Source organism: Hyperolius riggenbachi, chromosome 7 (genome assembly GCF_040937935.1).
Source record: "Hyperolius riggenbachi isolate aHypRig1 chromosome 7, aHypRig1.pri, whole genome shotgun sequence".
NCBI classification, from domain to species: domain Eukaryota; kingdom Metazoa; phylum Chordata; class Amphibia; order Anura; family Hyperoliidae; genus Hyperolius; species Hyperolius riggenbachi.
In genome coordinates this window covers 323768998-323789160 of record NC_090652.1, presented here as the reverse complement: position 1 = coordinate 323789160, position 20163 = coordinate 323768998, and the positions used below count along the sequence as shown (strand labels likewise).

The following is a 20163-nucleotide window of genomic DNA, read 5'->3' as shown; positions in this document are numbered from 1 at the left end:
GAACCATGGAAAGTTGATAAGGCAGTTAGACATTACCTGATATCACTGAGTGAGGAAGAGCAATCTCGCCATGGTGCGCACCAGGCCAGCACGGCCGTCACTACACAAACAGCTGTTTGCGGTGCGTTACACAGTGAGTTTGGTGTGTCAGTGTGAAGCAGAACTCTAATTACACTCCCTGATTGATGTATATGTTACGGCCAGAACCCGAAGTTTGGCCACTTCTAGTTCTGGCCGGCCAATGTGCGAAGTGCGCTGCGGCCAATGTGAGAAATGGAATTATTCCTGTAACATTAATGTATCTTCTGGCCGCTGGCTGCCCATAAGAGAAGAGAGAGAGGCGGGGGGGGGGGGGGGGGGGGGGGGAGGAGAGAGAGGCAGAGCAAAAGCCGGCGGCTTCATCTGTTACATTGCCGCCGGCTTAATTGCATTAGATTAGCTAAGTTGCGATACATTTGGCCGCTGCGCTGCGGCCTGAAGATACATTAATGTTACAGGAATAATTCCATTCCTCACATTGGCCGCAGCGCAGCGGGCACTACGCACATTGGCCGGCCAGAACTAGAAGTGGCCAAACTTCGGGTTCTGGCCGTAACATATACACATGCAAGATGTTTGAAAGCACTTTAGGCCTGCAATTTAGCATTCAATGTGATTTCTGCCCTTAAAACGCTGCTTTGCGTCAAATCCAGATTTCCCCCCGGGACTTTTGGCGTGTATCCCACTCTGCCATGCCCCCCTCCAGGTGTTAGACCTCTTGAAACATCTTTTCCATCACTTTTCTGGCCAGCATAAATGTTTCTAGTTTTCAAAGTTCGCCTCCCCATTGAAGTCTATTGTGGTTTGTCCCAACCAGGGGCGTAGCAATAGGGGGTGCAGAGGTAGCGACCGCATCGGGGCCCTTGGGCCAGAGGGGCCCCGAAGGGCCCTCCCTTAACTACAGTATTAGCTCTCTATTGGTCCTGTGCTGGTAATAATCACTTCTATAGATACTTTGAATAGTAGTAATCCTTAACAAGCTCTTCCCCATCCCCTTCTTGCACCTCTGACACTGTAGTTGTCCTTGGCAGGGATTGCTATGTATAGAGTGCTTGGGGGTAATCAGTAACAAGCTGCTCCCCATCCCCTTCTTGTACCTCTGACACTGTAGTTGCCATTGGCAGGGATTGCTATGTATAGAGTGCTTGGGGGTAATCAGTAACAAGCTGTTCCCCATCCCCTTCTTGCACCTCTGACACTGTAGTTGCCATTGGCAGGGATTGCTATGTATAGAGTGCTTGGGGGTAATCAGTAACACGCTGCTCCCCATCCCCTTCTTGCACCTCTGACACTGTAGTTGTCATTGGCAGGGATTGCTATGTATAGAGTGCTTGGGGGTAATCAGTAACAAGCTGCTCCCCATCCTCTTCTTGTACCTCTGACACTGTAGTTGTCATTGGCAGGGATTGCTATGTATAGAGTGCTTGGGGGTAATCAGTAACAAGCTGTTCCCCCTCCCCTTCTTGCACCTCTGACACTGTAGTTGCCATTGGCAGGGATTGCTATGTATAGAGTGCTTGGGGGTAATCAGTAACAAGCTCTTCCCCATCCCCTTCTTGCACCTCTGACATTGTAGTTGCCATTGGCAGGTTTTGGTGCACCGTATCAATTGTTATGTATAGAGTGCTTGGGGGGGCCCCATTGTAAAACTTGCATCGGGGCCCACAGCTCCTTAGCTACGCCACTGGTCCCAACCGAACTTTTTGCGGAAGTTCGCAAACCGAAAATCGGAGGTTCGGGCCATCTCTACTCCAGATACATGTTATGTGTTCCAGGAGTGACATCACTACTCTCCAGATATATGTTATATGTTACAGGAGTGACATCACTGCTCTCCAGATATATGTTATATGTCAGAACTCTGGAGGTATAAGTTATAAGTTACAGGTGGGAGGTCACGTCTCTGCAGATAAGTTATGTTAGGGGTGTGACGTCACGCCTGTCACGTCTCTGCAGATAAGTTATAATAAGTTAGAGGTGTGACGTCACGTCTCTGCAGATATAAGTTACAGGTGTGACGTCACGTCTCTGCAGATAAGTTATAATAAGTGAGAGGTGTGACGTCACGCCAGTGCAGTCACACAGCGGATGGTATATAATGATGGTATATTATGGATGGTGATGCTGATTTCTCACCTGTCAGCGCTGTTTGGCTCCTCCCTCTGGGTGTCACCCGGGTCAGGCGTGTCCTGGGCGGGTCGGTGTCACCTGGTAGTCCCGGGCGGCTCACACACAGTCCGGCGGCATCATGTCGGGTGAGAAGCAGCAATGAGGAGACACTGCCTGGAGGGTGACCCGAAACACCCGGTGATGGGTGACCCGCTGAGGAAGCCGCCCGCTGCCCCCCTACCTCACCTGCCGAGAAGAGGGGGACCCCCGGCACCAGGTGACCCGCAAAGAGGGGGACCCCCGGCACCAGGTGACCCGCAAAGAGGAGGACCCCCAGCACCAGGTGACCCGCAAAGAGGGGGACCCCCGGCACCAGGTGACCCGCAAAGAGGGGGACCCCCGGCACCAGGTGACCCGCAAAGAGGAGGACCCCCAGCATCAGGTGACCCGCAAAGAGGGGGACCCCCGGAACCATATCACCCGCAAAGAGGAGGACCCCCGGAACCATATCACCCGCAAAGAGGGGGACCCCCGGCACCAGGTGACCCGCAAAGAGGGGGACCCCCGGCACCAGGTGACCCGCAAAGAGGAGGACCCCCGGCACCAGGTGACCCGCAAAGAGGGGGACCCCCGGCACCAGGTGACCCGCAAAGAGGGAGACCCCCGGCACCAGGTGACCCACAAAAAGCAGTAACCCCGGAACCAAGTGAGCCCTACAGGATGGTACCCCCCATCCCCCCGCGTACTGACTCCCAGAGGAGAGTTGTGACCCCAGGACTACAGACACCCGGTGACCCCCCAAAAAGATGGGGATCTTCAGCATCAAGTGACGCTCAGAGGAGAGGGAGACCGCCAGCAGTCCAGACACCCGGTGACCCGCAAAACAGAGGGGTGACCCCAGCACCCGGTGACCCGCAGAGAGGAGTGACCCCAGTACTTCAGACACCCGGTGACCCCCAAAACAGAGTAGTGACCCCAGCAACCGGTGACCCCCAGAGGAGAGGAGTGACCCCAGGACTACAGACACCTGGAGACCCCCAAAAGAGAGGGGTGTCCCCAGCAGCACCAGGTGACCCGCAGAGAGGAGTGAACCCAGGACTTCAGAAACCCGGTGAACCCCAAAAGAGAGCGGTGTCCCCAGCAGCACCCGGTGACCCGCAGAGAGGCGTGACCCCAGGACTACAGACACCCGGTGACCCCCAGAGGAGAGGGGTGTCCCCAGCACCTGGTGACCCCCAGAGGAGAGGGGTGACCCCAGGACTTCAGACACCAGGTGACCCCCAGAGGAGAGGGGTTTCCCCAGCACCTGGTGACCCGCAGAGGAATGGGGTACCCCAGGCAGACCAGACACCCGGGGGCCCGCAGAATATCGGGGGGCCCCAGGAAGTCCAGACACCCGGTAACCCGCCGGGTAGCTCCAGTGACCCGGTTCTGGCCCGGGCGCTGTTCCGGGTGTTGTTGCTGCTGGTCCCGGTCTATATCTGCGGACGGCTCGGGTTCAGCATCGCTTGGGTCGGATTTGGGCTTTTTCTCTGGATCTTCTGGAATCGCAACAAGAAGGCAAAACTCGCCCGACTGAGGGCGGCCTGGGAGATGCTGGAGAACGAGGCTGTGCATGTGACCCGCGGGCTGAACTCCAACCAGCTGCCAGCCTGGGTGAGTGCGACCTGACCGGCCGAGCCGGTGTGATCTGCTGTGTGTGGTGGGGAAGCGCTGCTAGCAGCGGAAACAATGTTACCAATGTTTATTTACAAATATTGTGTGTGATGTGGAAGCGCTGCTAGCAGCGGAAACAATGTTACCAATGTTTATTTACAAATATTGTGTGTGATGTGGAAGCGCTGCTAGCAGCGGAAACAATGTTACCAATGTTTATTTTGCTACAAAGTATCCGATTTCGGCGGCACGTGACCCTCTGTGTACAAACACCGCCACGTGCCGCCCCCACCTGCCTGCAGCACAGAGATATCCGAGTACAGACATGCCTATCTATATGTGTCCCCAGATATGTGTGTATGTCCTGTCCCAGAGATGCTAGCTAAGGAGCTCTGGGCCCCAGTGCAAGTTTTACATTGGGCTCCCCCAAAGCATTCTATACATAATTGATGGCAGCCAAAGACAACCACAGTGACAGGTGCAAGAGGGGGGTGGGGAACAGTTTAATGATCACTACTATTCAACCCATCGATAGAAGTGATAATTGCCACCACAGGACCAATAAAGAACTAGGGAGGGCCTCTCCGGCCCATGGGCCCCAGTGCTGTTGCAACCTCTGCTCCCCCTGTTGGTACGCCATTGTACTGCCCCCAGATAGATATCAGGACATAGATATGTGTGTGTATGTACTGCCCCCCAGATAGATATCGGCAGAGCAGGGACAAGGTCCTCCAGCACCCCAGGCTGAGACAGCAAAGTGCGCCCCTCCATCCCTCACACCCCAGCCGTCACACACTGATTGCTATTACACTAAGAGGCCCCTCCCCTATCCCTCCCACCCCAGCCGTCACACACTGATTGCTATTACACTAAGATTCTCCCCAGGCCCCCCCCCCCCCCCCCCCCCCCCACACACACACACCTTAATCTCTAGTTATCTGGCTTGCAGTCACTGCCATGTATCCCCTTTTCTTATTTCTCTCTGCTTCATACACAATAGGGGAATGATAGCTGAGTGAGTTGTGCGCCCCCCTCCTACACTGCGCCCTGAGGCTGGAGCCTCTCTCGCCTCTGCCTCGGCCCGGCCCTGGATATCGGGATACAGATGTGTGTATGTACTGCCCCCTAGATAGATATCAAGATACAATGGGCTCTATTCTCAAAAGCATGTGCGGTATTTTTTATTTGTGCGGAAATTAAGCGCATGCGGAAAACGCCGCAAAATTTCCAGATTCACTAATATTTTCCGCATGTTTTCCGCATGCGTGAAAAAAGATGCGGAAACAGGCATTATTCATGCGGGAATCATGCGGTAAAAAGGTCGCATGAAAAAGTGTTTAAAAAAAAAAAGTTAAAGTCCACCAAGCACAGCCCTTAAGCCTCCACACTTCATTACAGTCAATGGGATGCGGAATATATCACCTACTTCTTGTAGGTGATAAAAATTCGGTAATTAACGAAGAAATGATGCGCCTGAACATCTTTGAGAATTGATCTTTTATTGCGGAAAATACCGACTTTTGCGGAAATTTTACCGCATGAATCCCGCACTTTTATCACACTTTTTCCGCATGCGGAAAAAACATGCGGAACATTTTGAGAATCCCAACTTGCCGGTATTTTGGGTGCAAACTTCCCGCATGTACTTTACCGCATGCGGAAACTCATTGAGAATAGAGCCCAATGCGTTTACACATATCTGTATCCCCATATCTATCTGGGGGGCAGTACATACACAATAGGTACATTTTGATTGGCTGTTGTAGGCAGTGGCGTAGCAATGGGATGCAGAGGTTGGGACCGCATCGGGGCCCTTGGGTCAGAGGGGCCCTCTCTAAAGCACAATATTAGCTCTCTATTGGTCCTGTGCTGGTAACAATCACTTGTATAGATGCTTTGAATAGTGGTAATCATTAACACATTGTTCCCCATCCCCTTCTTGCCGGAGCAGTGCTTTTCCACGCTGCTAGATTTGGACGCAGCCGGCGCCGCCATAGACTATTATAGTAATCACATCTACAGCGGCGCTCAGTGAGGAACGTCGGAGCCGTCAGAAGACGGAGCAATCTCTGGAAGCCGAATTATTTCATTCCCCACTATCCATGGTGGCCTGGAGGGGGAATAGTAATACGGGCCGGACTTGTGCAGCAGCAGGATCAGCCATATAGCGGCTGTATCCTGCGCCCAAGTCTACCGGCGCCCATTTCATACGTACGCCTGCTTGCACCTCTGACACTGTAGTTGCCATTGGCAGGTTTTGGTGTGCCGTATGAATGATGTATAGAGTGCTTGGGGAGGCCCAATGCACAACTTGCACTGGGTCCCATAGCTCCATAGCTGCGCCCCTGGTTGTAGGCTCCACCCACTTCCCTGAATATTAATCCCAGTCACCCAGTAACCAGCGGTGCAAAGTTTGGGAACCCTGCCATTAACAGTGAAGAAAGGCTGCAGTTTATATTTTCCCATTTAAAGTGAATGACTGAAATGTGATTGGCCGTATTATGCTCCGCCCACTTTCCCTGAATTCTTCACCTCGGTCACCAAGGTACCAGCAGTGCCAAGTGTGGGGACTCTGGCTTTATTACTGTGTGAATGCCAGCCTTTTTACGTTTTTTCCATTGACGTGTGCAGGGGGCATGCGAGACCCCCGGAACATATCCCAGGTAGGTAGTAAGGGGTCCGGGAAATGTGCCAAGTTTGGACTCTGCGTTCCGTCTCGCGTTCCCCGGCACACGGATCATACACGGTTCAATGTTTTGTAACGAGTGGAGGCAAAGCCTATTTTTAACATACGATCCGCTTCCTGCGTTTAATCGGAGCTTTAAAAACCTATCGCACAAATACGTTTTTAAAACTAGTGTGAATCGGTCCTTACGCAGCAATAATAGACAAAACGGGAGGAGAGCCCTGACCAAAAGTCTAAAGGTTTAAGGGACAGGACGTAGGTAAGGGGAAGCTGTGTATGGGGTGTTGCGAGTCCTGGGCAGAGCCTTTTCTCTCATGAAGCAAGGTGAAACATTAGCATCAGGTGCAGAGTTCTCCGGGGCAGCATTCTTGTAGTGTGTGTACCATCATGAGGAGGAATGGAGAGTCTGAGGGTGAGCAGTGTGTTTCTCAGACTCACAGTCAGCCAGTGTGCTATTGGATTGAGCTGCAGCATGTCATGTGAGAACATTAAAGGGGAACTGAAGTGAGAGGGATACGGAGGCTGCCATATTTATTTCCTATTAATCAATACCAGTTGCCTGACAGCCCTGCTGGTCTATTTCTCTGCAGTAGTATCTGAATAACACCAGAAACAAGCATGCAGCTAGTCTTGTCAGATCTGACTTTAATGTCAGAAAGACCTGATCTGCTGCATGCTTGTTCAGGGGCTATGGCTAATAGTATTAGAGGCAGAGGATCAGCAGGGCTTCCAGGCAACTGGTATTGATTAAAAGAAAATAAATATGGCAGCCTCCGTATACCTCTTCAGTTCACCTTTAAATGAAGAAGAGTAAGTTCTCGTGTGCTGTGCGATCATTCCAAATCGGGGGGGATCTCTCCATCCTCACTCAAACAAGCCCTTATAACGCTTATACTCAGAGTTTTCTCTTGGCCCCTCTTCCCTGCCCAACTACTGCCCTAACTCTCTCCTCGCCTTCCCTTCCAAACAACTTCAGAACCAGCTTTCTCCTTTTACAATACTAGTTGCCTGACTCTCCTGCTGGTCCTGTGTCTCTAATACTTTTAGCCACAGCCCCTGAACAAGCATGCAGATCAGGTGCTCTGACTGAAGTCAGACTGGATTAGCTGCATGCTTGTTTCAGGTGTGTGATTCGGCCACTACTGCAGCCAAAGAGATCAGCAGGACTGCCAGGCAACTGGTATTGTTTAACAGGAAACATCCATATCCCTCTCAGTTTAGGTTCCCTTCAAGGCAGATGAGATGGAGGGGGATTTAGGCATCAGTAAGGGATCAGTGCTTTAGAGCAGGGCTTTTCAACCTTTTCACTAACTGTACCACTTTTATTGCCTGAACATTTTCAAGTACCACCAGTGTGCCTAGCATGGCCGGATTTCCGCACAGGCCGAATAGGCCCGTTCCTAGGGCGGAAGAAAAGTAGCAAGAGAGCTGGGGCGGCTGTCACATACTGGCAGCAGATCAGCCGTTCGGCAATCAGCTGTCTGCTGCAGCCGCGCTGTAGTCTCTCCTGCATACACGCAGCATGAGAGCGCCCCTCCCTTCCTCTCCACTCTGATGACACTGAAGGGAGGAGGGGCTGAGCTCTCTGCTGCTAGCCAGCCGGGAGATTCAAGGGAGGAAGAGAACTGGTAACTATGCGGGCAGCGGGGCACTGTAAGCATGGAGGGGGCTGCGGGGAGGGGAAACAACGTGCAGCCAGCCATAGCGAGTGTCTCATAGTGAAGTGTGTCTGTCTGTCAGTAAATATGTTGCTGCAGCTAAACTCTGTATTACTGCACACAGTCATTCAGCCCCTACGGACTAGGAGTGAGTGCCCAGCTGGGAGCTCTGTGTCTCTCTCCCCCTCCTTCCTCCCCCCTCCCTCCAAGCTCCTGATTTGTAGAAAGTGAGGCTGCTGCTGCGAGCCCAGCAATCACTGCAGCCTTATCTATTAATAAGATAAGGAAACAGTTGCCTGGCTTTGTGTGTGAAGAGGAGAGAGAGCACATAGGAAGTAATGAGAGAGCAAATCAGGCTGTGATGCAATAACTGAAGCCTGTGTGATTATGACAGCAGAAATGATCTTACATCTCTCTGCTCATTGACAGAATCCTGCTAGCCTGGCCATAATCTGCAGTGCTTCCTACCTTACTCCCAGAATGCTGTACTTCATGCCACCTCAACACTCATCCTGATGCCCTCTCCCATCTCCTGTCACTCTCACTGCTTCTCCCCTTCCCCCCTTCCAGTCCTTACACTTCATACTCTCTCATCCTATCTGTCCTTCCCTCTTTATATCTCCAAAAGCATCCCACCACTGTGTCATGTAATGCTATGTGATCACAGAGGTGCAGCGCTTAGTGATCCTGATCGCCTAAGTGCCGGGCAGATGATGGAAAAAATATGGTTCCAAACGTGGGGTTTGTATAAACAATGGCACTGCCGCTGCCCGTGTGAACCAGCTCTAAGTATAATGTAGTACTCATATCCTCCATACCACATTGCAGAGTAAATGGTCATGTCAATGATTATCCTCAGAGGAGCTCACAACCCTACCATAGTCACAGTATAATGACCTACTTATTTATTTACCTACTAAATTATGTATTCATATAGCACTGACCTCTTCTGCAGCACTGTACAGAGTACATATTCATGTCACTAACTGTCCTCAGAGGAGCTCACAATCTAATCCTACCATAGTCATAGTCTAATGTCCTACCATATTATTATTACGTATTTATATAGCACTGACATCTTCTGCAGCACATTACAGAGCACATAGTCATGTCACTGACTGTCCTCAGAGGAGCTCACAATCTAATCCTACCATAGTCATAGTCTAATGTCCTACCATATTATTATTATGTATTTATATAGCACTGACATCTCCTGCAGCACTGTACAGAGTACATAGTCATGTCACTGACTGTCCTCAGAGGAGCTCACAATCTAATCCTACCATAGTCATACTCTAATGTCCTACCATATTATTATTACGTATTTATATAGCACTGACATCTCCTGCAGCACATTACAGAGTACATAGTCATGTCACTGACTGTCCTCAGAGGAGCTCACAATCTAATCCTACCATAGTCATAGTCTAATGTCCTACCATATTATTATGTATTTATATAGCACTGACATCTCCTGCAGCACATTACAGAGTACATAGTCATGTCACTGACTGTCCTCAGAGGAGCTCACACTCTAATCCTACCATAGTCATAGTCTAATGTCCTATATTATTATTATGTATTTATATACCACTGACATCTCCTGCAGCACATTACAGAGTACATAGTCATGTCACTGACTGTCCTCAGAGGAGCTCACACTCTAACCCTACCATAGTCATAGCCTAATGTCCTACCATAGTCATAGTCTAATGTCCTACCATATTATTATTATGTATTTATATAGCACTGACATCCTCTGCAGAACATTACAGAGTACATAGTCATGTCACTGACTGTCCTCCGAGGGGCTCACACTCTAATCCTACCATAGTCATAGTCTAATGTCCTACCATATTATTATTATGTTTTTATGTAGCACTGACATCTTCTGCAGCACATTACAGAGTACATAGTCATGTCACTGACTGTCCTCAGAGGAGCTCACACTCTAATCCTACCATAGTCATAGTCTAATGTCCTACCATATTATTATGTATTTATATAGCACTGACATCTTCTGCAGCACATTACAGAGTACATAGTCATGTCACTGGCTGTCCTCAGAGGAGCTCACACTCTAATCCTACCATAGTCATAGTCTAATGTCCTACCATATTATTATGTATTTGTATATCACTGACATCTTCTGCAGCGCTTTACAGAGTACATAGTCATGTCACTGACTGTCCTCAGAGGAGCTCTGTAGTTGCCATTGGCAGGTTTTGGTGCGCCGGATCAATTGTTATGTAACGAGTGCTTGGGGGGCCCCGTTGTAAAACTTGCATCGGGGACCACAGCTCCTTAGCTACGCCACTGATAGGTAACCTCCAACTCACCACAAAATTTGTCTCCCCTTCGCTCGCTCCTCACTGTGCTGCCCTGATGAATAGTTCAGACATCGGGTCAGCGGTAACCCAGTCATGGTGAAGAAGCAGCCAGGCTAACGGTGCACAGTGACGGCGCAGTGACGTCTGGTCTCTTCTCTGCTAATATGAGGTTTGAAGTATGCAGCACGGCCTCACAGCGAGGAGTGAGTCAAACTTTGTGGAGGCAGGACGGGACCAAGACATGCGCAGGTGGGCAATTAAGTGGCAGGCAAACCTGGTGCGTACCACCTGGCCAACAGCAAAGTACCACTGGCTGAAAAGCCCTGCTTTAGAGGGTGAGTAGGGAGGGTAGTACTTTGCAGGGGGCAGTTCAGTGTAGCTCAATGTTGGGGTGACACTCAGTCCTGGTTACACTGTCTGTGAATTTGGGTGACGGGTACTGGTCACACTGTCGGTGTAGTGGCTGACAGTCCTGGTCACACTGTCGGTGTAGTGGCTGACAGTCTTGGTCACACTGTCGGTGTAGTGGCTGACAGTCTTGGTCACACTGTCGGTGTAGTGGCTGACAGTCCTGGTCACACTGTCTGTGTATTTGGGTGACAGTCCTGGTCACACTGTCTGTGTATTTGGGTGACAGTCCTGGTCACACTGTCTGTGTAGTGGCTGGCAGTCCTGGTCACACTGTCGGTGTAGTGGCTGACTGTCCTGGTCACACTGTCTGTGTATTTGGGTGACAGTCCTGGTCACACTGTCTGTGTATTTGGGTGACTGTCCTGGTCACACTGTCTGTGTATTTGGGTGACAGTCCTGGTCACACTGTCGGTGTAGTGGCTGACAGTCCTGGTCACACTGTCGGTGTATTTGGGTGACAGTACTGGTCACACTGTCTGTGTATTTGGGTGACAGTACTGGTCACACTGTCTGTGTATTTGGGTGACAGTACTGGTCACACTGTCGGTGTAGTGGCTGACAGTCTTGGTCACACTGTCGGTGTAGTGGCTGACTGTCCTGGTCACACTGTCGGTGTAGTGGCTGACAGTCCTGGTCACACTGTCGGTGTAGTGGCTGACAGTCCTGGTCACACTGTCGGTGTAGTGGCTGACAGTCTTGGTCACACTGTCGGTGTAGTGGCTGACAGTCTTGGTCACACTGTCGGTGTAGTGGCTGACAGTCCTGGTCACACTGTCGGTCTAGTGGCTGACAGTCCTGGTCACACTGTCGGTGTATTTAGGTGACAGTCCTGGTCACACTGTCTGTGTATTTGGGTGACAGTCCTGGTCACACTGTCTGTGTATTTGGGTGACAGTCCTGGTCACACTGTCTGTGTAGTGGCTGGCAGTCCTGGTCACACTGTCGGTGTAGTGGCTGACTGTCCTGGTCACACTGTCGGTCTAGTGGCTGACAGTCCTGGTCACACTGTCGGTCTAGTGGCTGAATGTCCTGGTCACACTGTTGGTGTAGTGGCTGACAGTTCTGGTCACACTGTCGGTGTAGTGGCTGACTGTCCTGGTCACACTGTCGGTGTAGTGGCTGACAGTCCTGGTCACACTGTCGGTGTAGTGGCTGACTGTCCTGGTCACACTGTCGGTGTAGTGGCTGACTGTCCTGGTCACACTGTCGGTGTAGTGGCTGACTGTCCTGGTCACACTGTCTGTGTAGTGGCTGACAGTCCTGGTCACACTGTCTGTGTAGTGGCTGACAGTCCTGGTCACACTGTCGGTGTAGTGGCTGACAGTCCTGGTCACACTGTCGGGTAGTGGCTGACAGTCCTGGTCACACTGTCGGTCTAGTGGCTGACAGTCCTGGTCACACTGTCGGTCTAGTGGCTGACAGTCCTGGTCACACTGTCGGTCTAGTGGCTGAATGTCTTGGTCACACTGTCGGTGTAGTGGCTGACTGTCCTGGTCACACTGTCGGTGTAGTGGCTGACAGTCCTGGTCACACTGTCGGGTAGTGGCTGACAGTCCTGGTCACACTGTCGGTCTAGTGGCTGACTGTCCTGGTCACACTGTCGGTGTAGTGGCTTACTGTCCTGGTCACACTGTCGGTGTAGTTGCTGACTGTCCTGGTCACACTGTCGGTGTAGTGGCTGACTGTCCTGGTCACACTGTTGGTGTATTTTGGCTGCTGCTGCTTATCTCAGGTGTGTAGAGCTGTCAGGAATGTCAGGTATGGAGCTGGACTGGTGTCAGTACCTCGTGTCTCGCCCTGTCATTCTATTCCTGCTTTTCCTGTGTGAGAGGAAGATGGAGGTGATGTTATGCGAGTGCGAGGAGAAAAGTGCTGCCAAAGCATCAGTCACTTCAGTGTCATCAGTGCGGTAACCAGACGGTGCTGAGATGTGAAGTATGCCAGAGCTACAATCTATGAACTATTGACCCTTCTTATCTCTTTCCTGCTCTCAGAAGCCATGTTTTCTGCCAGGAGAGTGTTTTACGGTTGTCATTCCTTATGGCTGCACAGAAACTGTCACTTGTAATTCTGATGTTTCAATCTTTCAGGCAGCAAAAGAATAAAAAAGGAACACTGCTTAGTTATTTGTGCTCTTGGCACTGTACATACACAGATCTATCTCGTCATGTCACTTCGCGTGTCCTTTAATGCATGGTAAAGTGACAAAATGTGCAGAGAAATCTGTTTCCTGCTGGGTCGTTCTGCACCGATCTACAGACCTGGTGCAATTGTGTGTCTTGGGTGGTGTGACAGCGGAGAGGGTGGTGTGACGGCGGAGAGGGTGGTGTGACGGCGGAGAGGGTGGTGTGACGGCGGAGAGGGTGGTGTGACGGCGGAGAGGGTGGTGTGACGGCGGAGAGGGTGGTGTGACGGCGGAGAGGGTGGTGTGACGGCGGAGAGGGTGGTGTGACGGCGGAGAGGGTGGTGTGACGGCGGAGAGGGTGGTGTGACGGCGGAGAGGGTGGTGTGACGGCGGAGAGGGTAGTGTGACGGCGAAGAGGGTCGTGTGATGGCTGCGATAGTTATGTGACGGTGGAGAGGGTCATGTGTGACGGCGGAGAGGGTGGTGTGACGGACAGTGGTGTGACGGCGGCGAGGGTCGTGTGACGATGGAGAGGGTGGTGTGACGGCGGCGAGGGTCGTGTGACGATAGAGAGGGTGGTGTGACGGCGAGGGTCGTGTGACGGCGGAGAGGGTGGTGTGATGGTGGACAGTGGTGTGATGGCGCAGAGGTTCGTGTAATGGCAGAGAGGGTGGTGTGATGGCGGCAAGGCTCGTGTGATGGTGGACAGTGGCGTGATGGCAGAGTGGGTCGTGTGACGGTGGAGAGAGTGGTGTGACGGCGGTGAGGCTCGTGTGACATGTGACGGCGGAGAGGGTGGCGTGATGGCGGAGAGGGTGGTGTGACGGTGGTGAGGGTCGTGTGATGGTGGACAGTGGTGTGATGGTGGAGAGGGTTGTGTGACTGCTGCAATAGTTATGTGGTGGTGGAGAGGGTTATGTGATGGTGGAGAGAGTGGCGTGTGACGGCGGAGAGGGTCCTGTGACGGTGGACAGTGGCATGGTGGTGGATAGGTTCGTGTGACGGCGAGGGTGATGTGACGGTGGACAGTGGCGTGGTGGTGGATAGGTTCGTGTGACGGCGAGGGTGATGTGACGGTGGAGAGAGTGCAATAAATGGATGATTCCTGAGGATTATGAGGCCTGTTACAGCAGGAATGTTGTTTTATGACTTTGTCCCAATTCTATAAACCCAGCAAATGTCTATATATTGCTCTATAAGGAATTCTGTGCATGTTCTGCAGCCAAAGTTCACGTCACGCCCGTCTATCTACACAGACTCTCTATTTCCCTCTGTCTCACAGAAGTCAGAATACAGTATTTACAGAAATGGTACTATCTAAGCTGTACACTGACTGCTTTACATTGTATCAGAGTGTCACATCTGCAGTGCTGTCCCGTGAGAAGATATCATACAATATTACACTGTTATACAAGCTGTACACTGACTGCTTTACATTGTATCACAGCATCACATCTGCAGTGTTGTCCCATGAGAAGATATCATACAATATTACACTGTTATACAAGCTGTACACTGACTGCTTTACATTGTATCCCAGCGTCACATCTGCAGTGCTGTCCCATGAGAAGATATCATACAATATTACACTGTTATACAAGCTGTACACTGACTGCTTTACATTGTATCACAGTGTCACATCTGCAGTGCTGTCCCATGAGAAGATATCATACAATATTACACTGTTATACAAGCTGTACACTGACTGCTTTACATTGTATCACAGTGTCACATCTGCAGTGCTGTCCCGTGAGAAGATATCATACAATATTACACTGTTATACAAGCTGTACACTGACTGCTTTACATTGTATCACAGCGTCACATCTGCAGTGCTGTCCCGTGAGAAGATATCATACAATATTACACTGTTATACAAGCTGTACACTGACTGCTTTACATTGTATGACAGCGTCACATCTGCAGTGCTGTCCCATGAGAAGATATCTTACAATATTACACTGTTGTTATACAAGCTGTACACTGACTACTTTACATTGTATCACAGCGTCACATCTGCAGTGCTGTCCCATGAGAAGATATCATACAATATGTACACTGCTTTACAAGCTGTACACTGACTGCTTTACATTGGGTCACAGTGTCACATCTGCAGTGTTGTCCCATGAGAAGATATCATACAATATTTACACTGTTACACAAGCTGTACACTGACTGCTTTACATTGTATCACAGCGTCACATCTGCAGTGTTGTCCCATGAGAAGATATCATACAATATTACACTGTTATACAAGCTGTACACTGACTGCTTTACATTGTATCACAGTGTCACATCTGCAGTGCTGTCCCATGAGGAGATATTATACAATATTACACTGTTATACAAGCTGTACAGTGACTGCTTTACATTGTATCACAGCGTCACATCTGCAGTGCTGTCCCATGAGAAGATATCATACAATATTACACTGTTATACAAGCTGTACACTGACTGCTTTACATTGTATCACAGTGTCACATCTGCAGTGCTGTCCCATGAGGAGATATTATACAATATTACACTGTTATACAAGCTGTACAGTGACTGCTTTACATTGTATCACAGCGTCACATCTGCAGTGCTGTCCCATGAGAAGATATCATACAATATTTACACTGTTATACAAGCTGTACACTGACTGCTTTACATTGTATCACAGTGTCACATCTGCAGTGTTGTCCCATGAGAAGATATCATACAATATTACACTGTTATACAAGCTGTACAATGACTGCTTTACATTGTATCACAGCATCACATCTGCAGTGCTGTCCCATGAGAAGATATCATACAATATTTACACTGCTATACAAGCTGTACACTGACTGCTTTACATTGTATCAGTGTCACATCTGCAGTGTTGTCCCATGAGAAGATATCATACAATATTACACTGTTATACAAGCTGTACACTGACTGCTTTACATTGTATCACAGTGTCACATCTGCAGTGCTGTCCCATGAGAAGATATCATACAATATTACACTGTTATACAAGCTGTACACTGACTGCTTTACATTGTATCACAGTATCACATCTGCAGTGCTGTCCCATGAGAAGATATCATACAATATTACACTGTTATACAAGCTGTACACTGACTGCTTTACATTGTATCACAGTGTCACATCTGCAGTGTTGTCCCGTGAGAAGATATCATACAATATTACACTGTTATACAAGCTGTACACTGACTGCTTTACATTGTATCACAGTGTCACATCTGCAGTGCTGTCCCATGAGAAGATATCATACAATATTACACTGTTATACAAGCTGTACACTGACTGCTTTACATTGTATCACAGCGTCACATCTGCAGTGTTGTCCCGTGAGAAGATATCATACAATATTACACTGTTATACAAGCTGTACACTGACTGCTTTACATTGTATCACAGTATCACATCTGCAGTGCTGTCCCATGAGAAGATATCACATAATATTTATACTGTTATACAAGCTGTACACTGACTGCTTTACATTGTATCACAGTGTCACATCTGCAGTGCTGTCCCATGAGAAGATATCATACAATATTACACTGTTATACAAGCTGTACACTGACTGCTTTACATTGTATCACAGTGTCACATCTGCAGTCAGAGCCGGCTCTAGACTTTTTGCTGCCTGAAGCAAACTTGTGAGGATGCCTCCTCCCCCTTGTAGCCAGGTATAGGTGCACCCCCCGTATAGGTAACCAGGTGTAGGTGCCCCCCCGTATAGGTAACCAGGTATAGGTGCCCCTCCGTATAGGTAACCAGGTATAGGTGTCCCCAGTATAGGTAGCCAGGTATAGGGGCCCCTGGTATAGGTAGCCAGGAATAGGTGTCCCCAGTATAGGTAGCCAGGTATAGGTTGGCCAGGTACAGTTGTCCCCAGTATAGGTTGGCCAGGCACTCTCTTCACTTCCTGTTTCTGCCTGGTGCTGTCCCCAGACTTCTGCCGCCTGAGGAAGTCGCCTCACTTGGCATCATGGGTGGACCGGGCCTGTCTGTAGTGTTGTCCCATGGAAAGATATATGTGCAGAAATGTGAGCGGTGTACTGCCTGGTGGGAGATACTGGATGGTTTTGTAGTTTCTGGTGGTCTTGCAGCGTTACTTGCAAATTTTTGCCAAAGTAATTTTCGGATTGAAAATGCTATTTTCAGCTTTGAAGTTACTATATATTTATGAAAACCCAGTGGGGTTGATCCACTAAACCGCGGTATTTCATAACGTGCTATCAGCATAACGCTGCAAGTGTGCTATTAGTGCGTACGGTACAGCGCGCGTTCATTACATAGGGGCGGTAGTGAAATAAAAACGTTGATGTTTTTATTGTTGTCTCCCAACTTTTTGAGATCAGAAAGAGGGACACCTAAGCCACACCCCTGACACACCCCTAATCACACATACTATAAAGATTTCATAAGAAAATCGGTCCTTTTCTATCCTAGTTCATTTTCCTTCATATTAACATTTGAAAGTAACAAATATATTAATTTAAAGGATGGAAATAAAGTTTAGAGTAAAAAACAAACAAAAAAAAAAAACATTTTTCACTAGATAGCCTCCCGGCGTCCCCAGCGGCGTGCCGCAGCCTCCCGGCGTCCCCAGCGGCGTGCCCCAGCCTCCCCAGATTTATGTCCGCAATTACATTTGATTAACTATACCATGAAAGTTCCCATTGTGCATTCATACCACAGACATTACACAGCACACAACACCAGTCACACTACGCAGTATCCACATGTTACATCGCCTTCAGTGATATACAATCAATACAAGTTATGGTTACTTGGCACTGTACATATGAGCAACACAATTAAATTACTACTCAAAATAACACTTACTTGCCCAGTCTCAAACTATTCTGGAGCAGGTGCTGATGAGCAAAGTTTATATAGGCCAAAAACAGCTGACAAATGTTAAGGAGTACCACCTAATCAAAATGCTTGCATCATTCAACATGACGTGCGTAAACGTCTACATGTTCAAAGTAATGCGCGCTATATAGCTCCAGCACACGTAGCGTTCTGTGCAGTTGTAAAGTGTATTCCCAGCGCAGGCTGTGCATATGTAATGAGCGCTGTCTACCCCACCGCGCGCTGTGCAGTGTGTAATGAGCGCTGCGCGTGTGTGATGAGCGCTGCGCGGTGTGTGATGAGCGCTGCGCGGTGTGTGATGAGCGCTGCGCGGTGTGTGATGAGCGCTGCGCGGTGTGTGATGCGCGCTGTGCGGTGTGTGATGCGCGCTGTCGTTTTACCGCACATAAAACGTTACACGCACAATGATGCGCGTAATTCATGTAGTGCTCTAGCGCTATTCAATAACGCTGTTTAGTGAATCACCCCCACTGTATTTTGGCAATGTGAATTTTTTTTCCCAAAAAAAATGTCCACCGAAGTTTGTAGAATGTCAGCCTGCAATGCCATTCATGAGTTAAGCGCAAATTACCCTCTAAGCAAAAAATGCTAATAATGTAAAAAAAATCATAAACCTCAGAACCTGTTACACAAGGATTCCCGAGGGCGTTTTTCCAGAAAGTCAAATTCTCCATTATTTTCACGGAAATTCATGCCGAAAAAATATCAGCTTTGCAGAGTACATGGGTGGAGCTAGGAGGAATGTATTGCAGTTTATGGTGGAGTCACGGCTCTGCAGTGCATACATGGGTGGAGCTAGGAGGGATGTATTGCAGTTTATGGTGGAGTCTCAGCTTTGCAGAGTACATGGGTGGAGCTAGGAGGGATATATTGCAGTTTATGGTGGAGTCACGGCTCTGCAGAGTACATGGGTGGAGCTAGGAGGGATGTATTGCAGTTTATGGTGGAGTCACAGCTCTGCAGTGCGTACATGGGTGGAGCTAGGAGGGATGTATTGCAGTTTAGGGTGGAGTCACGGCTCTGCAGTGTGTACATGGGTGGAGCTAGGAGGGATGTATTGCAGTTTATGGTGGAGTCACGGCTCTGCAGTGCACATGGATGGAGCTAGGAGGGATGTATTGCAGTTTATGGTGGAGTCACGGCTCTGCAGTGTGTACAGGAGTGAAGATTGGACTCAGTTTCACAGTTTATGGTGGAGTCAGTCACATGGGTGGAGGGATACAGTGCTGCCCATAATTATTCTTACCCCTGGCAAATTTTGACTTAGTTACTTTTATTCATCCAGCAAGTAATGTTTTGACAGGAAATGACACCGGTGTCTCTCAGAAGATAATAAGACCGTGTGCAGGAGGCATTATTGTAAGGAAAACATTCTCAGCTTTTATTTACATTTCAGCAAAAATTGTCCAGCCCAAAATGCATTCATACCCTTCCCAATAATCAATAGAAAAGCCTTTATTGGCTATTTCAGCAATCAAACGCTTTCTATAATTGCAGACCAGCTTTTTGCATGTGTCTCCAGGTATTTTTTCCCATTCATCTTCTGCAATGAGCTCCAAATCTTTCAGGTTGGAGGGTCTTCTTGCCCTAATCACCCTCATCTTTATCGCCCTCCACAGATTCTCAATTGGATTCAAGTCAGGACTCTGTCTGGGCCACTCCAAAACGTTAATGTTGTTGTCTGCTAAGCATTTCTTCACCACTGTGTGTTTTGGGTCATTGTCGTGCTGAAATGTCCATTGGTGGCCAAGTTTCTCTGCAGACTGCCTGATGTTGTTGAGAATCCTCATGTATTGCTCTATTTTCATGCTGCCAGTTACTGCGATTAGGTTCCCTGGTCCATTGGCTGTAAAACACCCCTAAAGCATTAGGTTCCCACCACCATGTATTACAGCGGGGATGATGTTCTTTGGGTTGAAGGCTTCTCCTTTTTACACCAAATGAAGGAAACATCATTGTGACCAAACAATTACATTTGTGTTTCATCTGACATAACACAGAAGACCAGAAGTCTTCTTCTTTGTCCAGATCAGCATTTGCAAAGGCCAAGCGAGCTTTTGTGTGCCTTATCTGGAGAAGTGGCGTCCTCCTTGGTCTGCATCAGTGGAAGCCAGCAGTGTGCAGTGTCCATTGGATTGTCTGCCTTGAGACATTGCCACCAGCAGAGCCCAGATTCACCAGGATGGCCTTGGTGATGATCCTTGGATTCTTTATCACCTCTCTCACTATCCTCCTCTCCTGGACAGCATAGGTGTCACTTTTGGCTTCTGACCACGT

At 49.1% G+C, this 20163-nt stretch overlaps 1 protein-coding gene across 4 annotated transcripts in view; it reads left to right on the top strand.

Annotated features, from left to right (window-relative positions):
* The first annotated feature begins 2250 nt into the window (after nucleotides 1–2250).
* Nucleotides 2251–20163, top strand: part of ESYT3 (extended synaptotagmin 3) — a 112140-nt gene continuing 94227 nt past the window's right edge. For all 4 annotated transcript variants that reach the window (XM_068246322.1, XM_068246321.1, XM_068246320.1 and 1 more), the window contains exon 1: nucleotides 2251–3804. In XM_068246322.1, coding sequence (XP_068102423.1) covers nucleotides 2308–3804 — 1497 coding nt within the window. In that variant the 5' untranslated portion in view covers nucleotides 2251–2307. The remainder of the gene's footprint in view (nucleotides 3805–20163) is intronic.